This window comes from Leopardus geoffroyi, chromosome B1 (assembly GCF_018350155.1).
Source record: "Leopardus geoffroyi isolate Oge1 chromosome B1, O.geoffroyi_Oge1_pat1.0, whole genome shotgun sequence".
Taxonomy (NCBI): Eukaryota; Metazoa; Chordata; class Mammalia; order Carnivora; family Felidae; genus Leopardus; species Leopardus geoffroyi.
Window position 1 is genome coordinate 144,412,274 of NC_059327.1, and position 20,804 is coordinate 144,433,077.

The 20,804-nt window shown below is 37.0% G+C and overlaps 2 protein-coding genes across 7 annotated transcripts in view; one reads left to right on the forward strand and one right to left on the reverse strand.

Moving 5' to 3' along the window:
* Positions 1-16,583, reverse strand: THAP6 (THAP domain containing 6). 4 transcript variants are annotated; one of them, XM_045473738.1, is made up of 5 exons: positions 16,474-16,583; positions 15,522-15,624; positions 14,163-14,370; positions 8,958-9,083; positions 1-2,723 (listed from the first exon to the last, which is right to left on the reverse strand). In XM_045473738.1, exons 2-5 carry the CDS (start codon positions 15,599-15,601, stop codon positions 2,469-2,471), a joined length of 669 nt encoding a protein of 222 aa, XP_045329694.1. In that variant the 5' UTR covers positions 15,602-15,624; positions 16,474-16,583; the 3' UTR covers positions 1-2,468. The 4 variants fall into 4 exon arrangements, with proteins under 4 accessions (XP_045329694.1, XP_045329696.1, XP_045329695.1 ...); XM_045473740.1 differs by lacking the exon at positions 16,474-16,583 and adding an exon at positions 16,142-16,290; XM_045473739.1 differs by lacking the exon at positions 16,474-16,583 and adding an exon at positions 16,093-16,290.
* Positions 16,529-20,804, forward strand: part of RCHY1 (ring finger and CHY zinc finger domain containing 1) — a 21,591-nt gene continuing 17,315 nt past the window's right edge. The window contains exon 1 of one of the 3 annotated variants that reach the window (XM_045473737.1): positions 16,529-16,796. In XM_045473737.1, coding sequence (XP_045329693.1) covers positions 16,698-16,796 — 99 coding nt within the window. In that variant the 5' untranslated portion in view covers positions 16,529-16,697. The remainder of the gene's footprint in view (positions 16,797-20,804) is intronic. The other 2 variants (XR_006711398.1, XM_045473736.1) reach the window with 2 other exon arrangements.

A 20,804-nucleotide genomic window follows, 5' to 3' on the forward strand; every position in this document is an offset into this window, starting at 1 on the left:
TTACTGGAGAAAATATTTTATTTTTCAAATGTATAATGTATTCTACACTCAATTATGTCTGTAATATTTTACCTTTTTATTAAAACTACATATTTTAATACATTTCATCTTTTCTCAAAGGCTGTGGTAGAATTGTGATTATCTTTAGCAACCAAAGTCTATTTCCAGAGATTTAAACTTGATATGGAGAAAAATGCCACATTAAGTCCTTTGTACCTTATTTGGTGCTGAGGTTGAACTGGGGTATTGGTTTGTTCCGGGATCCAGAGGCTACTCCAAACTTTAAAGCAAAGCGAAACCCTCAGGCTGGTCTCAGCTGCTTGAGGAACCTCTGGATGGGGTCACTGGTTTGCTCTGCACTTTCTCACTGAGCTAGGACAGTTTCTCGCTGAGCTAGGCTGGAATATCTGGAAGAGAGGACTGAGGTATTTGCTGCATCCAGGCATTTGTTCTGGGTGGCAGGTGGGGAGAACCCTATTTCTTATGTCAGATTTCCGTTGGTAATCATTTCTCTGTAAGAATAATGAGCAAATGGGTAGCTCCGGGTGCTTGATGATACCAAGATTTTGCTCAGTTACTTATCTCTCAGTGATACTAAGACCAATGACAAAGACGACAAGGGCTGAGTTCAGGGTGAGCAAAAGTGACCGTGACAACTGTGATTGTGGCACAGATTGGGATTGGACTCTTGGAAAGGTCTCCCAGGCTTGAATTATTCTAAGCAGCCAGTAGAGAGCTTGAATGTAGACATACTGTATTTGGATCTATCCTACTTTTCTCTATTGTCCACTGACTTTAATTTTTATACTCAGAAATAGTTTCCATCTCTATCATAGTACCTCCATAAAATCTAAGATCGTACCCAAACTTTCCATTAGAATGTCCATTATTCAAAATTAAATAACTAAAATAAATAACGGGTAGCTAATGAGATTTTTTTTTTTAGGAAGTAAAAAGATATGACCTCAGTGTTTCTTCTTAGCATAATGCTGACCTCTCAAATGTGGGAAGATTCCAATTCAGAGGAAGGTTTGGAAACCTACATAAAAATATAACATACCTCAACACATAGAATATTCTTGAATACAAAGGAAATTCAAGTGACCATATCCTTGCGGACAATATAACACAAATAAAATTTCCATGAAAATTTTAGCACAAACTGCGATTCATTTCTAGTTAACACATGGAAACAACTGATGCTCAAATTCTAACTACTAGAGCATACACATCTGAATGTGGTTTGAATATGTACATGTGCTTCAAAGTAGAGTTTGGTTTTGAGAGTTTGGTTTTTATTCTAATTCACAATTTATGACTCTAAATTTCAGTTGTTTTTAATAAGAAATTAGGAGAAAAGCTAAATTTCTGACACTTGGATCAGAAAATAGCTAAGAGTCATTCTTGTGTATATTCAGTAAGAAGCTATTCTAAAGCTGCTGCTTTACTTAGCTATTTCTTTAAATAAAAGCCTTTGGGCAGTAATCTACTCTCCTAATTACAGGAAAATATTCTAACCCTTTCTCCAATTCCTATTACAACTGGAAGAGTCACAATTGTTTAATGATTTCACCAACATTTTGTATTTTAGAAATGCCGGCAACATTACTTTCTGTAAAATACAAAGCAACTTTAAAAATATTCAGCTAGTACTAGCATTTAGGTTTTGAAAGGATTCCTCCATAATGAAACAAAATGTTCAGAACAACTGTCAGCAACCAACCATTTAAAAATCAGATTTATGACCCCCCCCCCTTTTTGTTTGCTTTTTAAACCTCTGCTGGTTTATATGAAAGTGCTCCTAGCCAAGAAGACGGAGGAGGAATGATGTACCGTACTGAAAACTGTGACCTCATCAGAGGTCTTCTCTACTTGGCTCTGAACAACTTTAAAAGCCAACAGATCTGTACCATATGCTATTTTCAGGGTCAGTACTATGGGATGCCGTGTAATCTTTTGTTATTATTGATAACAAAAGCACCCTGGATTGGATCCAAGGTGGACATGTGTTATAAATGAATTCTGCTTTATAGTAAAGTACATTTAAAGTATAATTCATTGTACTTACCATAAAGTACACACAAGTAAAGGTACTCCTTTGAGCCAAAAATCTGATGCTGTCGAAGCAGTGTCCAATTCCTACTACCATTGTTGAATGAGACTCACTTGACCTCATTTCCTAAGTCCTGTGGAATCTTTTTAAGCTTTTAACATCTTACAATAGTGAACTGGCACTAGTTTAGGTCTATAAAAACGTAATTGTCACATATCACACAAAAACATGATAACTAGCACAAATTTCTGCAAATCTTTAAAACAAAGTCTTTGAATAACAACTAAATGTATAATGCTACAGAAGACCCAGAGAAGCACTCTAAATGATGGATATTTAATGATGGTAAACAAGAATTATTTTCTAAAAACCTGTACCAATGTTAACTTTAGGTAGAATATAACATGGAATTATTTCATGAAATATAGTCTCTTTCTATGCTCTCCTGACAACACTCCCAACAGAAAGCTTCCAGTCTATTTGCTGTTTCTTGGCTGATGAGACATTCATCTTTTAATTCCCTGATTGTCTTCCTCAATGATTTTTGGAAACGTTTTTCTCGGTCTAAAACATTCCGCAGACTTTTCTTGGTATCCTCTAGCTCGCTGATCACTTGATCTAATTTATGCTTAAGTTTCTTTGGACTGTCCATTACACTGTAGCTATGTTCCTAAAAACATAAACACCAAGTTATTAAACTGGAGAGACAAGTAGTTAGATAAAAGTTTTTAGTTAGGCCTCAGCTGTTTCTTATGATGCTTAGGTATCTTTAAGTTGGTGATACTTAGAGGTTTAAAGAACACAGGAAGAGGATGGGGGTGGAAGCAGTATTTTGGGTGCCCAGAGACTTCCCCCTTTATCTAAGGCTAGGAATAACATGAGGGGTACAATATCTATTGATGGGAAGCACTGCTTATTGGGGTAAGTATTTGCTATGAACATGGCACTTGTAATGACTATCCGGCTTTTGTTCCCTAGGTGTGGCGCTGCTAAGTTTAAGTTTTACCTACCCAAAAATCTTATGTTGTTAAACTTTTAACAATTTTATTTTATTTTGATAAATACCTCATTTTAAAGGTGATGACAAAAAAGGAGCACTGGAGCAGGTCCTCAGGTTGAGTGTTTTTATTTAGCGAGGACCTTGGTTTTGGGTTTTTAGAGACAGAATTTAAGCTCTTTCAATATTTATTATGGTTATGCTTAAGTTTGCTGGGTATACTTTTTTTCAATTGAAAATAGGGAAAGTAACACTAACAGATCTTAAAAAGGCACTATAAAATAATTTTGAAAAGCTGTTATTCACTATTAAAATTAGTAAAGAGAACTTTTGCTTCTAGCCAGTATAACAGAGACTGAATTGATTCTTATCTAAAAAAACCGACATAGGGCCAAAAGACATAAAAAACGTTATGAAGATAACAGAGATCAGGCAGGGAAGGCAGCAATCCTGGAGACATGCAAACTAAGAGGTGAACCCTACGACCAACTGCCCCAGCTTACTGTCTTGGGAGAGTGTGTATGCCTCAGTGCATGGAGGGGAAACCCAGGCAGAGCTTAGTAGATTGAGAAGATTGTGTGAAGCATCCAGGAAGACCAAGAGAGAACTCTGAAGATCCTTAGAGGCTCCCCTTCTAGTATTCAGTGCACACAGGCAGGAAACTGCTCAAAGCTGAAGAAAGAATGACCAGAGAAGACCAGGAGTGCCCTGTGCTCAGATGGCATGGCCACTTTTCCCATCCCTTCCAAATCAGAAAATTTCAAGATTCATGGGGCATTGAGGAGAGCATACAAAAGGGTCTTGCTCCAGCAGTGGAGAAGAAATAGCCCTAAACTGAACATTCTCCTAGTCCTGCCTAATAAAACCTGAAAGGATCAAACTGTTTCCAAATAATTTTGTGGTATCCCAGAATAAAGCTCAAAAATACAAGACACAGAAATATCTAGCATCCAGCAAAGTAAAATTCACAATGTGTGGCACACAACATCTACCAAGTATGCAAAGAAGTAGGACAACATGAACCATAAACCAGTCAATGGAAAATAATCAAGAATTTATACAAAAGATGGAATTACCAGATAAAAGAATTAAGGTTATTAAAATAATATTCTATATGTTCAAGAAGTTAGGGAGAGAATGAAAGATATAAAAAAGAATCAAACAGAACACCTAGAGGTAAAATTTACAACGTGTTGAGGTGAAAAATACATTGGGGGGAACAGCATATTAGTGAAAGTGAAGATACAGCAATATGAACCATCCAGAACAGACTACAGAGAGAAAAGGGAGTATTGAAAAACAAACCCAGAAAAAAACAAAAAATTAGCAGAGCATCATTGAGTGGTAGCATGACTCAGATAGCCTAATATACATGTAATCAGAATCCCTGAAGCAATGGAAAGAAAAGTTGAGGTAGAATGAAATATCTGAAGACTCCATGAGTCTTCAAAATTTTTCCAAATTTGATGAAAACTATAAACCCACCGATAAAGAAGCTCAAAAATCCCAAGCATGAGAAATATGAAAACTGAACTATATATATCATAATCGAATTATTCAAACCACTGGGAAAGAAAAATTCTTAAAAGCCAAAAAAAAAAAAAAAAAAGAAAAAAGAGACATGTTAGAGGATACAGAATGTATAGAGGATATAGATGACAGATTTTTCATTAGAAACGAAGCCTATGAGAATACAGTGGAACAACATCTCTGAAGAACTAAAAACAAATAAAAAAATCTCCAAAACTATCAATCTAGGATTTGATACCCAATGAAAAAATCTTTCAAACACGAAGACTAAATAATGACTTCTTTCAGAAATATAAAAGCTGAAAGAATTCATCCCCAGCAAAGCTGCTTTATAAGAAATGTTAAAATGCTTCAGACAGAATGATGCCAGATGGCAATATGGACTTATGCAAAGGAATGAAAAGCCCTGGCAATGGCCACTACACAGGTAATGTATACAGATTTTTTCTTATTATTTATATCTCTTTAAAAGATAATTGTTAAAAAATAGATAATTTATTGTTAAAAAACAAAGAACAAATGGAACATGTAGGAAACCAAACAGGATCAATACACTAAGTGTAAATGGTCTAAATAACCCAATTAAAAGGCTGAAATGACCAGATAAGATTAAAAAATCAAGACCCAACAGCATAAGCTCCCTAAAAAAACATGTACTTCAAAAAGTCCCAAATAGGTTTAAAGTAAAAGAGCAGAAAAAGATACAGATCTTCCTTCACTTATGATGGGTTTCACAAGACCTATTTTATAATAAAGTATTGAATATCTCATGTTATTTATTGAATACTGTATTGGAAGTGAAAAATACAATGGTTGTATGGGCACAGAATGGTTGCAAGTGTGTTGGTTGTTCACCCTTGTGACTGCATGGCTGACTGGGAGCTGTGGCTTGCTGCTACTGTCCAGCATCACAAAAGAGTATAGTACTCCATATCGCTGGCCCAGAAAAAGACGAAAATCAGAAGCTTAAAATATGGCTTCTACTGAATGCCTTATTCATTTTGCACTATTGTAAAGCTGAAAAATTATGAGTTATATCATCATAAGTTGGGGACCATCTGTACACCCACATAACACTAAAGAAAAAGGAAACTAGAGTGGGTATACTGCTATCAGAAAAATAGATTTCAGACTAAAGAACATTACCAGGGAAGGTCATTTCCTAATAATAAAGGGGTTAAATTAACAAGACAAAACAATCCTAGATATTAGCACTCAATCACAGTGCTGCAAAATGTAATGAATAAAAACTGACAACTTCAAGGAGGATTAGACAAATACATAGTTACACCAGAAAATTAAACTCCTCTCTCAATAACAGACAGAACAAGTAGACAGAAATTTAGTAAGGATAAAACCTTGAACAACAGTCTTGATATTTCTAAAACATTCTAGGTAACATCAGCAGAATGCACATTCTTTGCAAATGCACACAGAACACTTGCCAAGACAGGCTATATTAGAGACTATAAATCTCAATAAATTTAAAAACATCTCAAGCAATTTCAAGCCATACAATGTATATTCTCTGACTACCACAGAATTAAATTAGACACATTAATAGAAAGACATCTGGAAAATTCCCCAGTATTTGGAAACTACATGGCACACACACACTTCTAAATAACTCATGGGTCAAAGAACAAATAAAAATGGAATTTGAAAGTTTTCTGAACTAAATGAAAATGAGAACATTTATGGAGTGTTGCTAAAGCAATACCTAGGGAGAAATTAATACCACTAAATGCCTACATTATAAAGGAATGTCTCAAATCAATGACCTTAGCTTTCATTTTAAGAAACTAGAAAAAGATGAGCAAGTTTTACTGGAATAAATAGAAAAAGCAAATAGTAAAGATGAATGGAAATCACTGAAGTAGAAAACAAAAACAAAAAAAGTGAGAAAATCAATGGAAGCTAGTTAACAAGATCAATAAAATCGACAAATCTCTAGGTAGACTGATCAGCAATAAAAAAGAACAGAAACAAATTGCCAATATCAGAAATGGGAGAGATGATATCACTACAAATTCTACATAAATTAAAAAGGACAGTAAGACAATATTATGAACAATTTTAAGCTGTTAAACTTGACAACTGAGATAAAATGGGACAAATCCCTTGGAAGATACAAGCTACCAAAAAAAACCTTACCTACAAAATCACACCCTGATAGTTTAACTGGAGTATTCTACCAAATACTTATGGAAGAAGTAACATCAAATCTATACAAACTCTTTCAGAAAATCAAAAAAGGAGGCAATATTTTCCAACTTTTTCATTAAGGTCAGCATTATTTTGATTCTAAACCAGACAAAAATATTACAAGGAAAGAAAACTACAGGTCAATATCCCTACTGAACATACAAGAAAAGATTCTAAACAAAATTTTAATAAATCCAATTCAACAATATATAAGAGGATAACACACCATGAAGAAGTTGAGTTTATTCTGAGGTTGGTTTAATATTCAAACATCAATTGATATAACTAATCATTTTTCCCAAACTAAAAAAGAAAAACCATAGAAAACCTCAATAGACACAGAAAAAGTGTTTGACAAAACTAACATTCATTTCTGATAAAAAACTTTCAGCAAACTAGGAACAGAAAGGCACTTCCTCAACCTGATAAAAGCATTTATGAAAAACCTACAGTTAACATCATATTCAGTGGTGAAAGACTGAATGTCTTCTTCCTAAAATCAGGAGCAAAGCATGGAGATCAGCTCTCAGTGTTCTCTATTCAGCAAAGCCCTGGAGGTTCAAAGTAGTCCAATAAATATTGCAGGAAAGAAATGAGGCATCCATATTAGAAAGGAAAAATTAAAACTATCTTTAATGACAGACAACATGATTATGTAGAAAATATAACAGCGCTTACAAAAAAGCATAATTAATATATGAGTTTACAAGTTTGCCAAGTACAAAATCAGCATACAAAAATCAACTTCCGTATACTATCAGTAAACCAAACAAAACAACATCATTTGTAAAGCATCCAAACACATATAATACTTAGGGATAAATCTGACAAAATGAAAGACCTATACACTGAAAACTACAAAACATTGTTGAGAGAAGTTAAAGACCTGAATAAATGCAGAGATATAATGAGTTCACAGGTTCAAAGACTTAAAACAGTTTCATTAAGATGTCAATTCTTCTCAAATGAATCTGTACATACAACACAACCCAGCTAAAATTCCAGCAGGCATTTTTGTAGAAATTGTTACAAAATGATTCTAGGGGCACCTGGGTGGCTCAACCAGTCAAGTGGCTGACTGATCTTGATCATGACTGGTCATGGTCTTGCAGTTCGTGAGTTCAAGCCCTGTGTCAGGCTCTGTGCTGAAAGCTCAGAGCCTGGAGCCTGCTTCAGATTCTGTGTCTGCCTCTCTCTCTCTGCCCCTCCCCTGCTTGCACTCTGTCTCTCTCAAAAATAAATAAACATTAAAAAAAAAGATTCTAAAAATTCATATGAAAATGCAAAAGATCTAGAATATTCAAAACAACTTTGAAAATTAACAAAGTTGGAAGACAAACACTGCCCTATTTCAAGTATTACTGTGAAGCGATGGTAATCAAGAAAGTAAAACAGACCTGGATTCTAGGTGTGGCTCTAATATGAGTATGCAATGAGATGAATAAATAATGCAAGCTTGAAAACTCTGTATGTATGACTGTTCTTTAAGAAAACCTAAAGATGTAACTATACTTTTTATTAGATGTTTCCATGTAGAAAATATAGTACTCAAAGGGATTATTGCATTTTCTTGGTAAAAAATAGCTGTATGAAAGCACTCTTTGAACTAAATATGCAACCAAAGGATTAACTACCTGTATATTATTATCCCATATATAAAAATTATAATGGCCCTGGGAAACACTATTTTTGGGCATTTTATATATTTATATAACATTTATATATATATACAAATACATATACACATATATACATGTACATATATATAATTATGTATACATAATATATAACATTATATAAGATATATAATTATGTATATATAATATATAACATAATACATATATAATATATATATATAACATATATATATTAATGTCAGGGTACCTGGGTGGCATAGTTGGTTAAGCTTAGATCATGATCTCATGGTTTGTGGGGCTCAGCCCCACCTCTAGCTCCACACTGACAGCATGGCATCTGCTTGGGATTCTCTCCCTCCCTCTCTCTGCCCCTCCCCCATTCATGCACGTGTACGTGCACACTTGGGTAGGCTCTCTCTCAAAATAAGTAAACTTAAAAAAACCCTCAAACGCCTAAACCTCTAGTTTAATCATAATGGAGAAGACGTATTACCTTAAAAATATCAACATTAGTTCAGTAAGTAATTTTACTTACAAAAGTGAACTGAGATTGGAATTCTTCAGTACATGAGGAAGCACCAACAAGCTGGTGATTGTGGTTTGTGACTGGAAGGGTTTTGAGGGTGAAGTTTTTTCTAGAATGAAGTTTTTCTTTTTTCCCCTGTTAAGAAGAGTTAATAAAAATCATTGTAGATACTTCTGTCCTTTCTTACATTTTTATTCCTTCTCTACTTTGTGTAGTGGAATTAATATTTCTTTTCATGAAATTGCTTTAAAAACTCAGTAAATTTTAAATTTCTCTGAGATTAAAGGAACTTCCTGAAAATAACTCTAAAGTTCATCTAGAAACACAAATTTTCCTAAAAAAAAAAAAAGAGAGTAGTATTGAGAAAGAATACGTTCTACCACTTATTAAAGATATATTACCCAATAACAACAGTTAAAATAGTGTGCTACTCTCCTAAGATGAGACAGAAAAATCTGTAAAATGATCAAGTGTATAAAAGGTGTTAGGATAAAAAATGGCATTCTAAATAAGTGGAAAAAGGCTATAAATCATGTAAAAATGAATTAAGAAAGATAGTTACATCCTTTATATATAATAAATCATGATGAAATTTTAGTACTGAAAATTTATATACAAATGAAAACCCTTAGGAACTAGAAAAAATCAGGGAATATTTATATAATCTTAAGGTGGGGAAGGCTAAAGTCAGACAATTCAATAAAAAATATAGAACATACTATTTAAAAAAGAAGTCTGAACTTCAAACAAAACAAAAAATACCAAACCAATGTGATAATTAGTACTAAAGACAAATGACAAAAAGTAACTATAACACATGGGGCACCTGGGTGGCTCAGTCGGTTAAGTGTCTGACCAGCTCAGGTCGTGATCTTGTGGTTCGTGAGTTCAAGCTCCGCATCAGGCTCTGTGCTAATGGTTCAGAGCCCGGAGCCTGCTTTGGATTCATGTCTCCCTCTCTCTGCCCCTCCCCTGCTCACACACACTTTCTCTCTCAAAAACAAATAAACATTAAAAAATAAATAAAATTATAAAAAAAAAAAGTAACTGCAACACAGATGGCAGTTAAATGATTCGTATCTTCAATGTACAGTGTTTTTACATGTAGTTTAAAAAAGATGAAAATAGCAGAGGACCCAAATAAGTAACTCACAAAAAATACAAACGTCTAACAAACATATGAAAAAATGTGGAGACTCACCAATATTCAAAAATAAAACAATGAAATGCCACTTTTGCCTATCAATTTTAACAAAGGTTTAAAAACACAACTTACACTGAGGATTAGGGTGGATGGACACTTTCATGCATAGCTACTGGGAAGAAGATTGGTACAAGCTTTCTGGTGGGTCTTTGGGGATCTGATTCAAAAGCAAAGGCTTTAAAAATGTGTATAATCTTTGATCTAACAATTTTATTTCCCAGGAATTTGGTTTGAGGAAATAAGGATAAGTACAAAGATTTGGCTAGAATTATGTTCATCACAGTGTTAATTTAAAATAGTAAAAAGATGATAACCTATATACAATAGTGATTGGGTTATATAAACCACTGTTCATACATAAGATCCATTGCTACATGGTCACTAAAATGTTCCATAAAACCAATACCACCAGGTATTGACAAGGATATAGAACCAGAGGAACACTTACATGCAGATGGTGAGACTACAAATTGGCAAAACCACTTTGGAAAAACTACAGCAGTATCAGCTCAAGCTGAACACACACATCCCTAGGACCCAGTAGTTCCACTTTTAAGAGAATTGTACATATACTCTGCAGAAATGTGAACCTAAGTGCACCAAAAGACATGGACAAAAACATTCATAGTTGCACCATTCATAATAGCTCCAAAGTGAAAACAACCTAAATGTTTGTCAATAGTAGAATGGTGAAAATTTATGTAAACAATAGAATACTATATTGCAGAGAAATGAATGGACTATTATCACATACTACAACATGGATGAATCACACAAACAAAATGCTGAGCTAAACAAGTCAGAGTACATACTGTCTGAGTTCATTTACATAACTGATGGTGACAGAAGTCAGGATAGTAGTTACCTTTGGGGCTGCCAAAGAGTATGAAGAGGTTTCTGGGTGCTGATACTATTTTATATCTTCGTATGAAGAGAGTTACATGACTATATTCACTTTATGACAACTTATTGCTCAGTACGCTTACGATGTGTGCGCTTTTCCATAAAGATACTATATTTCAGTAAATTTAGTTTAAAAAATTGATGTTCTACACAGGTTTCTCTTAAAAATATGATCCATAGATCTGCAAGACAATTGTGTGGGGTGCCTGTTAAAAAAATGCAGCCTTCTTAGGGGCTCCTGGATGGCTCAGTTGTTTAAGCGTCCAACTCTTGATTTTGGCTCAGTGTATGATCATGTGGTTAGTGAGTTCGAGCCCCGCATTGGGTACCACACTGACAATGTGGAACCTGCTTGGGATTCTCTTGTCTCTCTCTCTCCCTCTCTGCCCTTTCCCCGCTTGTGCTTTCTCTGTGTCTCAAAATAAATAAACTTAAAAAAAAAGTGCAGGTTTCTGGACTCCAGCACAAACCCAGTGAGTCAAATTCTCTGGGCCACATGATTCTCCATTTTAAACAAGCTCCCTGGATAATTCTTACGTAGGCTAAAGTTTGAGAGCCATTGTTGTGGAAAAATATTTAGCATCGTGGAAAGTAGTAGTTAACAGTGGACTCTAGGGGCACCTGGGTGGCTTCAGTCAGTTAAGAGTCTGACTCTTGATTTTGGTTCAGGTCGTGATCTTCTCCTAGTCGTGGGATTGAGCCCTACATCGGGCTCTGTGCTGGGCACGGCACCTACTTAAGATTCTCTCTCTCTCCCTCTGTCCCTCCCCCTGCTCATGCACTCTCTCTCTAAATAACAAAACAAAAACAAAAACAAAAAACAGTGGACTCTGAAGCCAAAATGCCTGGGCTCAAATCCAGCCTCTGCCATTGAACAGCTGTGTGACAACGAGGAAGATATTCCAGCTCTCTGGACCTAGGTGTCCTCAAGTAGTAAAATGAGAATAACAATAGTATTTTTTTCACATGGGTGTTATGAGGATTAAATGAGTTTATATGCAAAGTGCCCAGAATAGTGCCTGACACATAGTAAACACTATATAAATGTTGAGATGAAATGAATGGGGAGGGTGGAAGGGAATGAGATGGAAGCAAATTAAGAAAAGGATATACAGGTGATCCGTGAACAATGCAGGGTTAGGGACACCAACCTCCCTGCACAGTTGAAAATCTGTGTATAACTTTTGACTCTCCCAAAACTTAACTGCCAATAGCCTAATGTTTGTTGATTGGAAGCCTTACCGTTAACACAGTTGATTAACACATATCTTGTACATGTATTATATACCATATTCTTACAATAAACTAGAGAAAATATTATTAAAATCCTAAGGAAGAGAAAATACATTTAAAGTACTGCGCTGTATATTTATTAAAAAATATCTGTATATAAGTAGACCCATGCATTCAAATTCTGTTTTCAAGGATCAAATGTACAGTGTAATTATAATTTTGTAAGAATATATAAATATAGGTGAATATATATACAAACATACACATACAAATAACTGGAAAGATACACATTGAAGTGTTAAAAGTATTATCTCTGGATCATGTGATTATTGATAATTTTTATTTTCTTTTTGCTTGTGTCATCTAATTTCCTATAATGAAAAATTTCTTTTGTTATGGGATAGAGTTTCTGAAAGTTAGTAACTTATGGTTTGATTTTATTATGCCCACATTTCTTAAGGTTCTCAACATTAATGCTGGATGAGACCTTGCTATAAGGAAAGAAATCCTTTATAACAAATTGCACAAGATATTATAAATTTATTAACATGGGAGAGAGTGAGGCAGTCTCTACTTGGTCACTCAGGCACTGGAAAATGACCAAGACCATCTCGAAGCAGGTACACTTCCAGATTACATATCTTCCTTGACTTATGATACGGTTATATAAATTGAGAATATTGTAAGTCGAAAAGGCATTTGATATACCCAACCTACTGAACATAATGGTTTAGACTACCCTACCTTAAACATACTCAGAACACTTACATTAGCCAATAGTTAGGCAAAGTCACTTAACGCAAAGCCTATTTTATAACGGAGTGTTGATATCTCATGTAATTTATTAAATACTGTTCTGAAACCGAAAAACAGACTGGTTGTGTGGGTACAGAATGATTGTCAGTGTATCAGCTGTTCACCCTCGTGACCATTGTGGCTGCAGCTTACTCCCACTGCCCAGCATCACGGGAATATGGTATTGCATACTCCCATGTGCGCTGTATTACGTATCGCTAGCCTAGGAAAAGATGAAACTTAAAAATTCAAAGTATGGTTTCTATTGAATGTGTATTGCTTTCGCACTGTTGTAAAGTTGAAAAATCAGAAGTCAAAGGCCATCTGTATTTCCCTTGTTTCCAACTGTCAGGAAGGAGATACCTTTCAATGGAGGTTCATTACTATTGTTCTGGGAACTGATAGGTTCTCCCTGAATTTTCTACACTGGAATCAGTTACTCTATGGTGTCTAGAAACACTCTGCCATATTTTAACTCAAGAGAGATACTGAGGGTGAGGCAGTCAACCCGTGGCACTCAGTGTTTTTCACTGAGAAAAAACACAAAATTCAACTAGACTTTACTTATACGATCTTTTTATTTTCTTTTTCTTACCTCTTCTCTCCTTTCATTCTCCCGTTCTCCTCTCTTTTGCTTTTCTTCCTTTTAGTTTTACCTAGGCTTTAAGCTTGAATGTATGTGGCTCTAAAAGTATACTTTGGTCCTATTACTTTGGCTCTATACTTTGGCTCTGCTCTTGACTTTTGGTCCAGTGTGAAGAGGACTGGCAACTTGGAACTTCAATTCAACCCTCTTATTTTCCTCCTTTTTTAGATATAAATCCTGAGTTATGTCAACTCCTAAAATCAGTCCCCTTCACCAAATATTTGTAACATGTCAATATTTCTGAGTGGCTACTGGTAAAATACTCCTACTACATATTATAAAACCTGTAGCAGTCACTTCCAAATTTAGAAACTCAAAAAATGGACTTCAAACGAATAAGCAAACAATCAAAATGTTAGCCTGAATGGTGATGGTTCTTCAGCAGTACCATAAAAAATGAGTAACGATGCTAAGCAGTGTCTCATAAACAAACCTGTAAGTGAGATGAGGGATCAAAGATAGAAGGTATGACTCCAGGTTTCAGTTTAATATTTGGAGCACTTCGGTCAAAATCTGTCTTCTTAAAGTGCCTTGAACACAACACGTCTCCTTTTTTAGGCTCCCAGATGCCTGCAGCATTCACATCAAGTCTTTTCATGGCTAATACCCATTTTCTTTTGACGTTTTCATCTGTGGGGAATCTAGAAAAAAACATACAAACAGTATCCTAATATTAAGCACTGTCAATATATACTTGAACTAAGGTTGTGACTAAATTGGTTCACTGAGAAGTTTGTTACTACTCTTGGGAAATGGACTACTCAGGAAGCCATCATGAATCAAGCTTTCAGAACTTTCAGTTTTAATAGATTTTTCCACCAATCATGCTGCAAACATATGGCCCTCATTTCAATTTTTCTCATATCATAAAGAAGAAACGTTTCAAGGGATACTTCACCCTTACATTAAGATCCACAACTGAGGGATTTTCCTTCATCTATCTATGATAATACCATTTGGGACTTTTCCTATGTGAAGCCATACCCAGAATTTATCCCAGATGAACAGAATACCTCATACTTTCATTCTTCTGTCAGCATCAGAAAGTTGCTTTGTATAGCATTTAACACACAACAGGTCTATAAATGCTTAGTGAATGAAGGCAGACAACAGCTGCAGAGTTTGGGGTTCTAGAGAAAAGAACTATTTTGAGAGATCTGGAAACCAATAACCATATCTTCTGTAATTTTCCAAGCTGATTCAAATCTTTTTTTTTGGAATAAGGTGGGGTATACATACTCATTTTTTATTTCCTCATACCTAGCAAGGTACTTATCAGATCTTTCTCTAGCACATAGCACAGTGCCTGGCACAAAAGCAGCAAAATAAACTTCTAGCAAATGAATAATTATTAAAATTAAGATCATCTTGACTTACCTGTAATACTGTTAAAGAACCCTTGGTCTGAACTTGTAATTTACATTTTTTCTCTACAAGGTAAGTTTGATCTATTTCTAAATAGAAAGGACAATATATTTGGGCAAAGATCCTTCCTTCAGATTGTAAACTCCATATAAACAAAACAATTTCTTTGAAGGTATGTTAAAACACAAAGTAACAATATTAACAAAAATGAGCTTGATATTTTTGTTTACTAGCCTTTGATACCTTGACAGGAATCTTAAACTTTTAAACTAAGTTATAAAAACGTAAATGTATCACTTCAAATTCACTTAAAAAGCTATTTATTTAAAAAAGCTTTGGGAACTAAAGGTCAAAACTGAAAAATTAAGTATAACTGTCTTTGGCTTTTTTAACAGAAGTACTTGGCTTAACTATGGCAAAATCTTACACGTGAAACGTCAGTCCTTTTAACTTGGAATTTGGCAAACAGCGGGAAGCACATCCAATGGCCGAGCAACATTTCACCATGATTTTAGCAACTCATAACAGAACTGAAAGAAAATTAAAACGGTAAGAGTTAGCAATTTCAAAGCTAAGGGGAACATGTTTACTTTTCCCAGTGTGTTTTGGGTGATGTGAAATCATGCTAGAAAGCCAAAGGCAAATATTTTCTTCCAACACTAACAGCTCTAAAAATTTTCCAGGGGCTTGCCTCTTCAGAAGGCCAATCATTTTTTCACTGCGCACCCCGAAGCGTCTGACTCAGTCTTGCAGGCTTGTACATTTCCCTTCCGCCTTTTTACAGGCACCATGCCACAAGGCCTTTGCACACGAACTCCTACTCATCTTTTTAGCTCACGTGTTGCTTCCCCAGGGAAACCTTCCTTGGCACCCAGATTAATCCGATCCCCTCCAGCATTAACTCTCATAGAACACACACTTCTTCCTAGCACTTCTCAAAGCTGTAATCTTCATTTATGTCAGTGATTCATTCTGTGATCAATGTCTTTCTCCTTTACCAGTCTGTGAGATCCAAGAGGGCATGGTGGGGCGTGTACTTTTTCTCACTTTTTGTCCCCATGCTTAGCTGGTGACTGGCATACAGGAAACGTCAATGCATATTTTGAAGGAATGAAGAGCGACTAAAAGCAGCAGCTGCAAAAGCAGAGCGCGCCCGTACCCGCTCTGAGCCCGGAGGCCTGGCGAAGCTCCGCCCCTTTCTCGACGCACCGGGCCGCCCTGTCACAGGTGCGGATGCGGCCGAAGAGCGTCCCTTTCTCAGGGGCCTCCCGGCGTCTCCGCGCCGCTGCGGTCCACCTCGCCCCGAACCACGCCCAGGGCTTGGGCGAGTAGCGATGGGGACTGGAGGGGTGGAAAGAAGAGGCAACCTAAGTTATTACCGTTAGCAGCGAAGTCAGCAACTGACGTCGACAGCAGAGATTGCGTTTCCCTTCACTTCCGCCCCGTCGCCCCGGGAACCGGAAATCCGGCTGCCCCGGGTCACGTGCTGAGCCGCCATATCAGCTCGGCTGGCTGCTGTGACCGAGACGGGGTGCGCTAGTGACGCTACTTCTCGGGGCGTGGTTTTCATCCTGGGGGAAGGGTCCGTGGAGTTTGAGGGGAGATGGAGGAGATGGCGGCCTCGGCGCGGGAAGATGGCGCCCGCGGCCAAAAGCAAGGGCGGCGGGGCTGCAAGCACTATGACAGAGGATGTCTCCTGAAGGTGATGACTTCAATGGGCTCTTCCCATACAGGCTGCCGCCGGGTCGGGCGGGGGCGGAGTGGGCCAGGCGATTAGGCTTGGGCTGAAGTTAGAGGCTAAGCTGTTTGTCAGGATCCCTCCTCCACCTCGAACTGGGTTCCCGCTGTAGAGAACGTTTTGGCAGGGCGACCACAGGCCGCACCCGTACTCTTGTCTTACTTTGTAAGCAAAGTCCTTTTTGCTTGGGAAGAGCCGAGGCTTGCACATCAGTCGCTGTATCAATGGGTTTAGTCTTTTGCTCCTGGAAGTAGACTGAGGCAGCGTCGGGCCTGGGCCGGCTTTTCCCCAGGATGACTTTCAGGTGTGTGATGAAGTAATGAAAGAGGAGTAAGCGAGTGGAGAATCGGAATACGATTTCAGCTCCTGTTGTAACAGTTTTACCGCTCGCCAGCTTCATTTTAGAGTCAGTGAGTGAACCTAAGGCTGCCGAGGAGAAAATGCTTTTGTGACATGGAAAGCCAGCCGTGTGATTGCCACTAAATAGGAGATTATGTGTAGGAAAGTGCCTACTTTACATATATTCTTGTTTTTGCCGTTTACTTTGAGGAAAATTGCTGGTCACTCTAGAACTTTTTAAATTGGCACCCGCTCAGTTTCCTGATTTTGTTGTTGTTGCAAGAAGCAGTTTGAAGATTTTAAGAAAGCGTGAGCTTTGGAGTCCCACAGCCCTACCCACAAGTCATAGCGCTGCCTCTTGATAGCTCAGTGCTTTTGAGCAGGTGCTCCATTTGTACAGTAGGGCTGATAGAGTTACTGTTTCATAAAAAAGTATGAGGCCTGTAAAGACCACTTAAAGCCTTCTTTTAGGCCAGGCTTGGTGAAGTTCCTCCACAGCACTGGATGAAGCTTTTTCAAAGTCATTCACCAAGTGTTGTGTAAGCAAATTGAAGGCTGTCCTTATGATTCCATTTCCACTGACTGATATGTTGTTACTGTTTGAAACTTGATGATTAGAACTGAATTCAACATTTTGGCCCTTTCCCCCAAGAAACTACATAAATATGTCTGAGTTTCATAGAGTTTAGATACTTGACCCTGAGTATCAAATACTTTTTGCCCGCTCTTGCTCCTTCCTTAAATACTAGAAGCCAAGTGAAGAGTTTTAAGGAGGAAGTAATCAACTAAATCAAATGCTGTTGTTTGAGTAAGATAACTGAAAATTGAACTTTAAATTGGATGAGGAGGTCCCTGGTGATCTTGACAAGAGAAGTTTCAGTGGAGAGATTGGGACAGAGCCTGATTGGAGTGGGTGAGAGAGAGAGAGAGAGTAAACTGGAAATCTTAAATTTTTTTTTAATGTTTATTTATTTCTGAGACAGAGACAGAGCATGAGTGGGGGAGGAGCAGAGATAGAGGGAGACACAATCAGAAGCAGGCTCCAGGCTCCGAGCTGTCAGCACAGAGCCTAATGCCGGGCTCAAACCCACAAACCGTGAGATCATGACCTGAGCCGAAGTTGGTCGCTCAACTGACTGAGCCACCCAGGTGCCCCTGGAAATAGTCTTTATAGACAATTCTTGGAGTTTTGTTGCGAAAGAGTGCAAAAAAACAAACCACCAAAAAACAAAACGAAACAAAACAAAACAAAACAAAAAAAACAAAAAACCCCAAAACAACAACTCTGGTTGCTGTGAGATTTGGGATCATGAGATTTTTTTTTTTTTAATCTTTAAAATGGGAGGTATTGCAGCATGTTTTTGTACTCTTGGAAATGACTCAGTAAAGTGAGAACATTTTTAATGCAGGAGGGAAAGAGAAAACTGTAGGAGCACTTACTGCCCTTGAGTAATCAAAGAAAAGATGGGATCCAGTGCACAAGTGGAGGAGTTGGCCTTACGTAAAAACATGGAACAGAGGACAGAGTATTAGGTACATTTGCAAGTAGGTTGGTTGATAGAGTTTGTGGTAGGATGTTTTCTTTTGATTATTTCTATTTTCGTAGTGAAGTAAGCAAGGTATCAGCAGAGTGTAAGGGTGGAGGAAAAGCTGTAAAGAAAGAGATGTGAAATAATCACCCAGATTTTAGGTCCCAGATTGTAGAAGAATGAGGGAGTCAACTAGGGAAGTATACTAAAAACTCATATTTTATTAGTGATTTTGACTTAGAAGTGAGACCAGTGGTCCCTTTTCTTTAGCTGTATCTAGCTGTTCCTATACAGGAGAGAATTGGATTTAACCAGACTTGGGGTTTTGGTTAGGTATGTAGAGGAAGAGAGAAGGAAGGAACTAGAGTATGTGCAAGGAAAGAATTGAAGTGAGTTGGGAAGAGAGGAAGTAGTGATTAGAGAATTGCATGCTTGAAATTAAGATAGAAACAAGATTCAGTTGTTTAGAGCAGTGGTTCTCAAAGTGTGGTGAATGGACCCCCCACCCTGTGATTCCTGAGGCCCTTTTAGGTCAAAACTACTTTCTAATACTAAGATGTATTCTTTTTCAGTGTATGCAAAAGTGGTGATTAAAATTGCTGGCACCCTAGCAAAATGAAGACAGTGGCACTGACCTGTGCTACACCTATAATTTAAAAAAAAAAAAAGCCAGTTTCACTTAAGAATGTCATTGATAAAATTCTATAAAATCTCAGCTCTTGAATACATGTCTTTTTACATGTTTTTTACATGTTTGATGAAATGGGATGTTTTCATCAAGAACTTCTGCAAACTAAAATTAGATGGTCATTGTGAGGAAAGTTCTTATGCAATTGGATTGTGCACTGAACTAGTAGCTTTCTTATGGAACATTTCTTACTTGAAATCTGGCTTTTCAAATTTGAGTATTTGGTGGACATTTTTTTGAAAAGGAGAGAAGTGAAACTGTCGTTGCAAGGAAGATCATTGACAGTAATAAAATTCAAGCTGTCATGTAAAAATTAGAATTAAAATTAAAAAAAATTTTTTTTTAATGTTTATTTTTGAAGGAGAGACGGGGAGGGAGGGGCAGACACACACACACACACACACACACACACACAGAATCTGAAGCAGGCTCCAGGCTCTGAGCTGTCAGCACAGAGCCTTACGCGGGGCTTGAACTCACAAACCACGAGATCATGACCTGAGCTGAAGTTGGACTCTCAACCAACAGAGCCACCCAGGTGCCCCTAAAACTTTTTTTAAATGTTTGTTTTTGAGAGAGAGAGACACAGAGTGTGAGTGGGGGAGGGACAGAGAGAGAGGGAGACACAGAATCCAAAGCAGGCTCCCGGATCTGAGCTGTCAGCACATAGACCGACGTGGGGCTCAAACTAATGGACCGCAAGATCATGACCTGAGCCTAAGTTGGATACTTAACAGACTGAGCCACCCAGGTGCCCCAAAATTAGAATTTTGGAAAACTTGGATTATTCTCTGTAAGCTTGAAAGTGTCCCAGTACCTAAAGACTTTTCTGATGAGATCGGTAATGATATTAACAAGCACGATTTTTTTTTTTTTTTATCTTGCATGGAAAATTTGTGAACATTTGAAAGAGCTATAGAACTCAGTGAACTGATATTTTCCAAATGACCAATGCGTGGGTAAAAGATCCATTCAGAGTGCAAGATAGATCAATGGATTTTGATGTAACAGAGAAAAGTTCACATACAATTTCAGAGTCCGTGTTACAACTAATGATTTATGAATTGTTGAGTTTTGTTGTCGTATCAGAGATGAGTATTCTTGCAAAGGCTGTTAAAATACTCCTTTTTCCAACTACATATCTGTGGAAGGCCAAAGTTTCTTCATATACTTAAACCGAATACAGAAGCAGAAATGAGAATTCAGTTATTTGGGGAGAAAGTAGTTATTTCATTAAAATAATGTTATTTATGTTAACATGTAATGGCTTCATTACTATTATTTTTAAAAGAAGTAATAAATATTTAAAAAACCTTTCAATTTTATAATATGGTGTCAGATATAATTCACATAATCAAAAGCTCTTTGAGATCATCAGTCATTTTTTTAAAGTTTATTTCGAGAGACTGAGACAGC

What these genes read in the sequence shown, in the direction of transcription:
- THAP6 (XM_045473738.1), bottom strand. Translation starts at nt 15,601, where the DNA reads ATGGTGAAATGTTGCTCGGCCATTGGATGTGCTTCCCGCTGTTTGCCA. An exon ending in AAAGGACTGACGTTTCACGT is followed by an intron (nt 14,371 to 15,521) that starts GTAAGATTTTGC and finishes GTTTTTTTCTAG; the next exon opens with ATTCCCCACAGATGAAAACG. An exon ending in TCCAATCTCAGTTCACTTTT is followed by an intron (nt 2,724 to 8,957) that starts GTAAGTAAAATT and finishes TTATGTTTTTAG; the next exon opens with GAACATAGCTACAGTGTAAT.